This window comes from Spermophilus citellus (assembly GCF_964194105.1).
Source record: "Spermophilus citellus genome assembly, chromosome: 1".
NCBI lineage: Eukaryota > Metazoa > Chordata > Mammalia > Rodentia > Sciuridae > Spermophilus > Spermophilus citellus.
The window spans coordinates 15,014,524-15,026,947 of NC_138182.1; the positions used below are offsets into that span (position 1 = coordinate 15,014,524).

The 12,424-nt window shown below is 31.2% G+C and overlaps 1 protein-coding gene across 4 annotated transcripts in view; it reads left to right on the forward strand.

Moving 5' to 3' along the window:
- Positions 1-12,424, forward strand: part of UGGT2 (UDP-glucose glycoprotein glucosyltransferase 2) — a 175,938-nt gene that overhangs the window by 17,693 nt on the left and 145,821 nt on the right. For all 4 annotated transcript variants that reach the window (XM_081289839.1, XM_081289841.1, XM_081289838.1 and 1 more), the window contains 4 exons: positions 350-524; positions 5,814-5,910; positions 6,353-6,422; positions 10,697-10,797. In XM_081289839.1, the coding sequence (XP_081145965.1) occupies positions 350-524; positions 5,814-5,910; positions 6,353-6,422; positions 10,697-10,797 (443 nt within the window). The remainder of the gene's footprint in view (positions 1-349; positions 525-5,813; positions 5,911-6,352; positions 6,423-10,696; positions 10,798-12,424) is intronic.

Sequence of the window (12,424 nt, forward strand, 5' to 3'; positions counted from 1 at the left end):
AGAATAAATTGATTTTAACTTTCCTAGCCTTGTATTTGTATACACAACCAGGGTAACTCCCCATCAGGTATGACCACAAGAGTGAGAACCTAATAGAATAAGTTATACTTTAAGTATGTATATTCTGCCAAATACCTTCTACCATCATATATAACTAAATATAAAAAAACTAAAACGGTAACCTTATTGAGATAGCATTTTTAGTCTTTAGTAGTGGTCACAGGAAATTTGTTTTCCTGTGATCATGTATATTATGAATAATTTGATAAGCAGAAGTTATAGTTATAATTCTGTGTGTCTGATATGCTATTGACTTTCTTTTAAAAATTTGTGTTTGTTTTCATTTTAGGCCCAGACCTTATCTATTTAAAGGAGATCATAAATTTCCTACCAACAATGAGAACTTACCAGTGATTATTCTCTATGCAGAAATAGGTACCAAAGCATTTGTTGAATTTCACAAAGTATTGACTCAAAAAGCTCAAAATGGTAAAATTCTATATGTTCTTCGCCATTATATTCAGGTACATGCTTGTTTTTAGAATACTATTTTTGCTAAGAAAGCAGTTTTATTGATAATTTTCTTACTGGATTTACATAGTAATTTTCTCCAGAATACTGTTTTAGATTTTAAAGTATAATACAAATATCCTTTGATTTCTTTTCAGTATTTTTTTTTCCCAATCTGTATGTTTGGTTTTGTCCTTATTGGGACTTTCGGCTCAATGTTGAGTAGGAGTGATGAGAAAATAGCCTTGCTTTTATCATGATCTTTGGGGAAAGTGTGTGATTTTTTACTCTTACATGTTAGATGTAGGGTTTTTTTTCTTATGACATTTATTAAGTTTAGGGAATTTCCTTCTAAATTTGCTGAGTTTTAAAATTAGTAATGTATGTTAATTAATAATGTATGTCAAATGTTATCGAATGTGTTTTTCCTGCATTTACTGGTAATCATATAATTTTACTTGTTCACTGTTTACATGGTAAGTTACTTTGAATCATTCAAATGTTCTAACAGCCTGATGTTCTTTGGATGAATCTCATTTAGTTGTGATATAATATGCTTTTTTATGTATTGCTGGGTTAATTTGCTTGTACTTTGCTCAGGGATTTTGTGTTTCTAAAGGGTATTGATTTCTAGTTTTATTTTCTCATAATGTGCTTTTTAAAATATTGGTATTAGGTTATTGCAGGCCTTGTAGAATGATTTGGGAAGCATTACCTCTTCTGTTCTCAGGAAGAAATTGTGCAAACTTTGTATTACTTGTTCTTTAAGTGTCAGGTAGAAGTAAAACCATCTAGATCTGAAGTTGAGTTTACTTTTTAAAAAATATTTTTAACTAAAATTTCTTTAATAAATACCAATTGTTGAGGCTGTTTCTTCTTTGGTAGTTTGACTTCCGTGGATTTTCTCCATTACATTTAGATTGTCAGATTTATGGATAGAAAATTAGTATATTTTTATTTAATGTCTGATGGATCAGTACCTTTTTTTTTCTGATTTTAGTAATTTATGTCACCTCTCTCCTCCCCCACCCCAAATTTTAGTAATCTGTGTCTTCTCTTTTCTTACTCTGGCTAGGGGTTAATTGATTTTACTGATCTTACACAAGAAACAGCTTTAGTTTCATTGTTTTCATTTTCACATCATATATTTCTTTTTTTTCCTTGTGGTGCTAGGGATTAGAACCAGGGCCTTCTGCATGCAAGGCAAGCACTCTACCAACTGATATCCCCAGCCCCATCATTACGTATTTCTATTCCAATATTTCTTGTTGGCTTAGGATTTAATTTCCTCATGTATATTTAGTTTCTTCAAGTGGAACTAGATTACTATTTAGATCTTTTTTCTAGTCTTAGTATTTATTGTTTTATATTTCCCTGTAAGAACTATTTTAGTTGCATCCTATTTTAATATATTTTACATATTTTAATGTTTATGTGAATAATTTAAGTTTCTCTTGAAACTTTCTAACTCATGGGTTATTTAGAAGTGTTAAATATCAAATTTGGTAAATCTTCCAGGTTTTGTTAAGGATGTAGTTTAATTTTATTATGATCTAATATCATGGTTTGTATTATGTTTGACAAAAGTTTGGCTCAGAATATGATTTTGTTTTGTGATATGTTCCATGTGCACATGAGAAGAATGAATATTTTTGTTTGGATTTTTTTTTGTAAATATTAGGTCATGTTGACTCATACATCATCTACTTCCTTAGAGATTTTCAATTTTGTTAATTACTGAGATAAGAGTGTTGAATTCTCTAACTATAATATAGATTTGTCTATTTTTCCTTTCATACCTGTCAGTTTGTCTTATTTCAAAGTTCTTTTTTAATGCTTACATATTTACATTGTACATCCAGATATAGAATAGAGCCCTTCATAACTATTTACTTCTTTGTTCCTGACATTCTGTTAGAAAATCTGTTTTATCTGAAATTAATATCTATTCCTACTTTCTTTCTTTCAGTTAGTGTTTTTATGGAATATATTTTTTATCCTTTGACCAAATTTAAGGGTTAAAAAATATAAATTACCAGTATTTATGAGAAAACATCAATAGTCTTTGAATTAGAAATTTGTGAAGAATAAGTCATCTCTTCTTCCTTCACTCTTTACACATTTATCAGAAATGTGTTTCTGAATTGTTGGTTTTTTTTGTTTGTTTGTTTGTTTTATAAACAAACTTCTCCAAACTTGTGGCTAAGGCAGTAATTACTTCTATGGATTAACAGGCTAGGCATTTTTTTTTTCTGTAAGTATCACTCACAGAGTGGTAGTCATTCAACACTGGATTAGGGTTCAAGGTTCAGGTTATCCTCATCCACCTGTCTGGCTTATGACTGGAGTTTCTTGGTTCTCTTCCATATAGCATCTTACCTTCTAATAGATTTGACTGCCATTCTTCACATCATGGTGGTTTATGATCCCCAAAGAGTATAAGTTGCAATGCTTCACAAGTGCTAGCCCAAGAACTCAGACACTTCTGCCACGTTATTTTTGTCAAGGCAAGTCACAAGGCCAGCTAGATTCAAAGATTGGAGAAACACTTGATTTATTGGTGGAAAGTGGCAAGGCACATTACAAGAAGGTGTGACATGGGAAAGGGTTGTTCATTGGGGCGATATGCCACAAACAAGTTGGGTACTATGTTCAATACTAGTAATGGAACACGACTAGCTCATTTCAGTGTCTTAATTTTGTTTTCTATATTTTGATAATTTGTGAAGCAGGCTTATTGTGCACTATAACCAATCCCAGGGGAGGACTGTAAACACCTTGTCAATACTATGCACCAGCGTCAGTTTCCTTGTATGAGTCTAATGAGGCAGAAATTCACATAGGTTAAGTGAAATAACTTTATTACTCACACATTTATGGGCAGAAAAGAACAATAGATGTTTAGGATTCATGTCTAGCCATTCCCCCTCAGGATCAGAAAAGCTGCCCAGGATGGATGGAGTCTGTTGTACATGTGTTCCATGTCACACTGCAGCTGAGGGACTATGAAAGGGAACTTTGCTCTGGGTTTTATACTTGGGGGTGGGGGCACTGGACAAACTGGGCTAAGTAATTGCAGGACATGCTGTTCTAGGGGAGTTGAACAGAACCTGGGCTATCCCAGGCTTACATCTGTGGCAGATGTAAGTATGTTTCTTTTTTAAATGTCCCATCCTCCTTACCTCAAGATGTTGTGCTTCTGAGAACTACAAGTGAGAAAGGAGAAAGAACTGAGTCACCAAGGCCATGTGGAGACTTGTCCTGCAATAATATCATATAAAATAGTAGTGATTTGGGGTATTCAGCAGTAGTGGGAAAATCTTAGTAAATATTCCTGAGTATATTGGCAAAGTAGAATATAGGTATTTGCACAATCTACATAATGATTATAAAGTAAATAGAGAATGTGTAGGTGTTATATATTTGTATGGTTTGTAAATATTTACATATCTAAGTCATTAGTTTCATAAATATTTGAATACTTTGTGCCAGACACTGTTCACATAACAGTGAATAAGAGAAACATTCTTTGTTCTCAGAGAACTTCAATTTTAGTAACAAGAGGTGTAAAACAAATAGATTTGTGGTAGATGACAGTGTTACAAGAAAAAAATGAATCTGAAGAAAATAAGGGGATCAAGATTGATAGGGCTAAAGTATGCAATAAAACATTTTATATATTTTAAATCAATAATTCATCATCTTTTTCTGAGTTTGCTAGTATAGATAAACTCCCATCAGTGGCATACTAAAGCTGTGATTCTCTACTGGGCAGGGCACAGCAGAAAGGCAAATTAGAAAAGGAATAGGAGTGTATATGTTCATTTTTTTTAAACATCCCCAAGTGTTGTAATGTGCCCCATAGAGGATATGCCTATCTTTTGAGAATCCGTCTCAAGTTGTTGTTTGGAGAATGTGACTATATACTGTGAAATCATATTAACCAACTATTAGGGTATTTTGTTGCATCAAATTATAGCCTTCTGTTTTATGAAATCATGTTCATAGTTGCTATAATGTAAATTTAGTCAACATAAAATTCTAATAAAAATACTTTATCCTACCTTTGAAACAGATGCTTTTTTTGTGGAGGAAATAATAAATAGGAAAAGGGATATTTTTTTCTTAGCAGTCATGAACATTTTAGTTTGCAAATCCAAGCTTATTAAACTACAATTCAAATTTTACAATTATACACTTTGAATGAAAAAAGTAAATATGAACTTAATAAACACTTTTCTTTTTATTATTGAGGCACAAATAACTTTCTAGAACTAATAATAGAAATTGGTTATGTGGAATTACATTTCTTTTATGAACTGTGACAAGATTTGTGGCCTTAATAGCTTCAATTTACTAAGCTACCAGTTGATTGTCAGATTCTGAGTGGATATTCAAAATGTGTCTTTAAATTGAGCTGTATGAAATTGAAAATTCTTTTAAAGGTTTTCAGTTTTGTCAGATTAGTTTAATTATAAATAACCCAGTTTCCACATGCTATCTTTCTTTACAGTTTGGCCTGAGACAAATGAAATTTTAACGTAGGCGGCAGTGTTAAATAATTTGTATATCTGGAACTAATTCTTAACATACTCTTGTTTGGAAATAGAAGAAGCCAAGGAGAATAGTCATTGTGGTCATATATTTATTTGAGTCTTGGAGAAAGTTGAGAGAGGAAAGAGAATAAAAAGAATACATGCTTAGGGTTTTCATTCCCTCCACTCTTTACCCCTACAACCTCTGTCATGTTTAGGATTGCAGAACTGCTCCATGCCAACCTGAATTAAGCAAAGACACAGTATCTTCTGAGAGTTTGCTAAGGAGTGGTTTAAGTGGTTTCCTAACCTCTCACATAATTTGTCAAAGATACTGGTTACAGCACAACTGATAAGAATTCAGTCTGGGGCTGGGGATGTGGCTCAAGTGGTAGTGCTCTCGCCTAGCATGTGTGAGGCACTGGGTTCGATTATCGGCACCACATAAAAATAAAATAAAGACATTGTGTCCACCATTTTTTTTTAAAAAAGAACATTTAAAAAAAAAGAATTTCAGTCTGGAAGCTGGAAAGAACCTTAGAAATCTTTTAAAATATTGTATATATTTATCCTGATTGCTTCCTTTTGAACAAAATTATTTTTCTTGCTTGAAGGAGTAATCTCTAGATGTACATTTTATATTTGTCAATTATAGACAGGAAAACTTAGGTACCAAAATTCTGATCATAAGTACTCACTTTTAGTCAATTATAGCCCCTCATTTAAAAAACAAATATTAATTTAATTTTATAAAATGTGTTTAAACAGAAACCAAGCTCACGGAAAATGTACTTATCTGGATATGGTGTGGAGCTAGCAATTAAGAGTACAGAATACAAAGCATTGGATGATACCCAAATTAAAAGTAAGGTTTTTTTTGCTTCTGATTTCTGCATTTGAGTAGAATGAGATTATGGAGGCTTACATAGTTTTGTTTTTAAAAAAATTATCCTATGTGTGTCACTTGAGGCTGGAGGTGAGATAAACGTGTTCTTCCTTAGTTTTGAATTTAATTTTAAGCTGAAATAAAGGTATTTAATATTACTGGATACTCAAAACTTCTTTAAAAATAGTAAATTGTGTATTATACCCAGTAGCTTCCCAACCATTTTTGGCACCACTTAACAAATGGTAGTATATGTAAGGTACATTGAGGCAGCTAAGATTAGGCTGCTTTATGGCTAGCGATAACTGACTGGCCCAGGAATTCTGTGAAATGGAATTTCATATTGAACTCTAATTTTTTATTACTTGTTATTTTCCCTGTCTGAAAATATTTTTGTTTTGTTTTTCTTTCCAAAATGTAGCCATGACTAGTACTATAGAAGATGAAACTGAAGCAAATGAAGTTCAAGGATTTCTTTTTGGGAAACTAAAGTAAGCCTGAATTGAAATGAAACTGGTATTATTATAACCCTTTGTTTCTAAAGGAATTAATTCCATGTACTGTGTTGGCACATGTTCTTTTTTTATATATACATTCCTTGTTACTATAAAAATAACACAGAGCTAATGTCAGAAATCTAGGGAAAGCAGAAGAGCACAAAACTAAAAAAATAATGACCCTAATTCCACAACTGAGATAATTGTTATTTTCTGTTTTAGTGTCTATCTTTGCAACCTTTCTGTGTGGGTCTTTATAGCTATAAATAAATGCGTGAATAGCATATTGTTTTGCATAGTACAACAGTATCATGTAACTGCTTTTTTCACATCCTGTGGAATATTCCATCATTTGGAAAAGTCCCACAATATAGGACTTTAGATTCTTTCCCTACTATTTAATTGAATATTTTTTATATCAATTCATGTGTGTCTCAGATTTTCTTTAGCACAAATTCTAGGGGAAAAATTGATAAATCAAGGTATGTATATTTTTAAAAGTTTTGATGTCTAAATTTCCTTCATTGAATTGTATTAATAATACTTTTACTGTTTTATATGAATGTGTCCATTTCCCAAAAGTTTACTAACCACTGATACTGTTTTAAAAATCTTGGCGAATTTAATAAGTGATATGATATTTCTCCTAAATTCTACACTTATTTCACTGGACTGAATCATTTTGTAATTTAAATTTAGAACAATCAACTATTATCAATTTATTATTTTAAGGGCTTAATATTTTAAGGATTTAATTTTTTATGTAAGTTTACTGGTCTTTTGAATTTCTTGTATAAATCGCTTATTTCTGACCTTTGCTTTTTTTTCCTGATGGGTTTACTGTTTTTGCTAATTTATAATAGCTCTTTATATACTAATTGTGAGTCTTTCACCAATTATTTATGTTAGTTTATTTTCATATTAATCTTAAAGGTGGAAATTTATTCATTAGATATAACCGTTTCAATTGAGAGTAGAGATTCTATTTCTAATACTAATATAGCATCCCTGGAATAACTAGGAAAATAGAAATTTAGAACTTTGGATAACCTGTGTTAAGGTCACTGTTAAATGTGAATTTCTTTCCATTTACCCAGAAAAAAAGTCCACAAACAAAGGCTTGGCATTTATAAAATTGTCTAAACCTTGAAAATATGAACCAGTGAACATAAGCCAACAAATAAATTGCCAAGAATTTATTAGCCTTGTAGCATTTTTTATTCCTTATTTGTACCATGTGATGCCATTCCATACTTGAAAGTAGTAACTTGTTTTGCTTAATTTTATTCTAACACTGTTGCCATAATAGGCAAAAAATTAATCACATAACAAATACTTGGTTAGAAAGTTTTTAAGTTTTGAAGAGAATAAAATAATGTAATTTGTTATTTGCTAATAAAAGTGTTACAGCAGTTCGTGACACTTAAGATATATAACTGTTAACTATAATTTTCATTTGTTTTATTCACTTTTATGAAGTTATTATTAATGTAATTCCTTTAAATAATACTAAAAAAAAAGCCAGGAACAATGGTGCGTGCCTATTCCCAGAGACTCGGGAAGCAGAGGCAGAAGGATCACAAGTTCAAGACCAGCTTCAGCAACTTAGTGAGACCTTGTCTCAAAATAAAAAAGACTAGGGATGTATCTCAGCATGAGTATAATGCCACTGTGTTTAATCCCCATTACTACTATTACTACTACTACTATTACTAATAGGAATGCCAAAAAGAGGATACTGTCTGAAATTTTCTTTTTTTTTTCTTCATGATGCTGGGGATGAAACCCAGGGCCTTGAACATGTTAGACAAGCACTCTACCAACTGAGTCATATCCCCAGCCCCTGAATTGAATCTTTATTAAAAAAAAATAAAAATATCACTGACTTTCAAAATAGTATTATTTTTACAATATTTTTAAAAATAATCTTAGTTTACTAAGCTGTGGAAAATGCTTCAAAGGAAGTTCTAATAGTGAAAATATCAGATAAAAAATTTTAATAACTATATAAATTTGATTTAGTGTGCTTAGAAAAACACAATTGAAAAAAAACTTATCTCGATCAGAAAATTTCAAAATTTATTGTATCTAAAACTTTATAGATATGTTACAAAAATCATGAAAAATATTGGATCTTTAGCTTAAAGAGATTTATGCCCCACCAGAAAGAAATATTTCCCTTAATTTCTTTGTCACAGATGGACATTGAAAATCTTTTAACATCTGGTCTTAATTTTATATACTCATGTAGTAACCTTTCAAATTAAAGTTGTGTCCTTTTTTTCTGCCATGCCGATTGAAGACAAGGAATAGGATGGTGAGTCTTCTCTGAATACTAGTGAATGGGGGTGGCTGTGTTTTTATATACATTTTAACATTTTATGAGAAGGGAAATTTGGATTCCTTTACACAGGCAAAAATAAAAATGTTCATTAACTCCTCTAGTTCTTTGTAATTTACATTTGTAATATTAACTAAGGACACTGAGGTAGGTTTTCTTGGCAAATGCATAACTGTATATACAGAGAGTGACATTGTTGGGAACTATGCTTATGCAGATAAATGAATTAAAATTTTAAAGCTTATTGGCCAAACAGTATACTAGTGGCCTTAAAAAGTTAATGCACCTTACAAATTTGTCCTTATTCAGTTGTTTCAATGTCTTGAAAAAATGTATAATTTTTTCCTATTTTTAAATACAAATTTTTGCAGGAATAAATGGCAGGCCTCCAAAAATCCCTTGGAATTCTGGGTTGTTTTTAAAAGGAATACTTAGTTCTTCCACGGTGACTCGGTGGCTTATTTAAAGCAAAGATTATTTGCTTTGAGGTGTATTGTATGAATAATATACATATTGCCTGAATTATGTAAAACTCAGTAAAAAAAATTATGATTATGACTCAATATAAAGCATAGTATGGTAGCTCTTACATTATTCTGTAACATTAAATATTCATAGTGAACTTTAGGAAGAAGTTGTTGTTTTTTTTGTTTTTTTTAACCTTGAAAGCTGTCTTCATTAGTCTTGATTTATTTTCAAACCTTGGTCCCACGTAGTAGTAAAGTTAGAAAATATTGACAGTGTACTATGTATTTTTATCTTTAACTATAAAATTAATGCATTTCTATATACATCTGTACATTTTTCACTTCACTTTTTAAATCTTCAATTTACTGTTGAAAATGTGTTTAGTAAGTTTTGCTGAAAATGTCTTATAAATTAGCTGAAGTTGTTTTAATTTTTACTTTGAAAAACCATCTTTTTTTGTTTTATATTTTAATGGACCTGGAGATAAAATCCAGGGCCTCATGTATACTAGGCAAACACTATATCACTGAGTCACATACCTAGCTAAAGTTATATTTTTAAAAGAATTCTATTTAATATCAAATGACACCTTTTTTTTTCTTTTTTTTTTTTTTTTTTTTCGTACCAGGGATTAAACCCAGATGTGCTTTACCACTGAGCCACATCCCCAGCCCTTTCTTATATTTTATTTAGAGAGAGAGTCTCACTGAGTTGGCTAGGGCCTCAGTAGGGCCTCAGTAAGGCCTCAGTAAGGTACTGAGGCTGCCTTTGAACTTGGGATCCTCCTGCTTCAGTCTCCCCAGTTGCTGAGATTACAGATGTGTGCCACTGTGTCCAGCAAAATGACACCATTTTTGCTTTCATGAGTGATAGAGGAAATAAGATTATAGTTTAAATGATATATATAGTAAAATGCTATTCTGCTTCATTATTTGTCTTTCTCTTTAAAATGCCTAGATATGTTTAATGTTGGGCAGAATTATCCTATTAATTTTTTATGAGAGTCAGATAGAACTTTTCAGAAATAAAACAAACTGATTCTTTAAGAAGAATCTTTTTAGCCTTTTGGCTGAGATCAAGTGAAGATTGTATAAAAAGCAGTTTTTACTTTCCTTAAAAAATAGCTATTATTTTAAATTATAAAAGCAATACTTAAAATTTAAAAAGTTGTTGAAACATGAAAACTCAATAATTCTGCCCTCATTCTGCATCCCTAATAGGTAACAGTTGAGAGTACATCCTTCCAGATTTTGTTTTATATAACAAAGGAGGCATATATATGTGTATACATATGTGTCTATATAGCCCTCATTTTAAATTCTATAAATATAGCTATATCAATTTATTATCTTAATTATCAATTATTAGTTTGTGTTGAACTGTTTTGAAGACAATTTCAAAATCATACTGGTTGTTTAATTTGTAGTAGATTATTAACTTTAATTACTATTTGATTCAGAGAAATATATTCAGATCTTAAAGATAATCTGACAGTATTCCAAAAATACCTGATTGAGAGCAACAAAGAAATGATGCCTTTGAAAGTCTGGGAACTACAAGGTATAGTATTTTAAGCTACCTGAACATAACACTTTGATAACCAATTACTTTTTTATTAAATAAGCTTTTATAAAATGATAAATTGTGAAAATAATTACTGTTTATGAATAATATAAATTACATTTTGTAGGAAAACATTTGATTAAAAGATTATCATGAAAGTCATAATTTTGTTAGAGTAAAAATTCTGAGGTAGTTATTTTATATTGTCTTATCATTTTCAAAGTATATAATGATTTATGGTTTCGTTTCAAGTGTTAAATCTCATTTCAGAGAATCTATTAAAATTGCTTAAAAATCTTGACTAAGAAGTCGGGATAAATCAGCACTAAACCTTAGTTTTCTTGATTAAATTTTTACCTTGTTAGTCCTTTGCATATTTCCTTGATAAAGTCTTAGAGAATACATAGTTCCAAATTTAGAGCAGCTTCTATGTGAATAACCTATAAGCGATTTTTGTGACCAAGATTTAGTTTGGATTAAACTGTAAGTCCTTTTCAATTTTCCTTATTTAAAATAATTTAGTAAGTCATGGGGACATATCATTTTTCTACATGATTCTTAACTTTAATTACATCTTCATCAACCTTTTTAATAAATACATTTTATTAAGATATAATTCACACATTATTTACCTATTTAAACTATAAGGTTCATTTGCTTTTAGTATATTTTCACAGTTCTGCAATTCTTACCAATTTTAGAACATTTTCATCACCCCAAAAAGCAAAACATTATTAGCAGTCATTTCCCACTTCTGCTAGCTTCCCAGCTGTGAGCAACTACTAATCAGTTTTTAAAATAATAGGGTATTTATCAGTATTCTATTGCCAGAATAACTTGCATATAGTGTACAAAAATATTTTGCATTTCATCTGGATTAGCATTTACATGATCCTTTAATATAAATTATCTTATTTGACTCTCAGTGATATTCTGAAAGTGCATGCCCCCTCCCTTGTCACTTTGTAAATAAGAAGAGTGAGAGTTACTGGTTTGGTGTGGTCACTAAAATTGTTATGATTTGGATATGAGATGCCACCAAAAGCTCCTGTTAATAGGAATATTCAGAGAGGTTAAATTATTGGATTGTGAGAGCTATAATCTAATCAGCCCACCTTAGTTTGAATGGACTGACTGGGTGACTAACAGTAGGCAGCTGTGGTGTGACCAGAGGAGGAAAGTCACTAGGGCTGTGTCCTGGATGGATATATCTTCCCTTTGGCCCCTTATTCCCTCTTTGCTCTCTGCTTCCTGACTTCCACCATGAGCTATGCAGCTTTCCTACGCCAGACCCTTCCTTCATGATGTACTGCCTCACCTTGGGCCCAAAGTAATGGAGTCAGCCATCTGTGGACTGAGACGTCTGAAAACGTGAGCCCCAAATAAGCTTTAACTCCTCAAAGTTCTTTTCATATTTTGGTCACAGTGACAATGATGCAAGTTAATCAACACATTCACGTAGCTAATAAATGAAGGTTTTTCAGTCCAAGTTCTTTTTTTCTTTTTCATACTCGTGAAAACATTTTTTATGGATCATTTATTAAAGTTGAAAGAGGGCCTTTGTCATCTTAGGTTGTTTTATGTAGTAATGGCCACTCAAGCTTTTGATCTTGTTCTGTTTTTT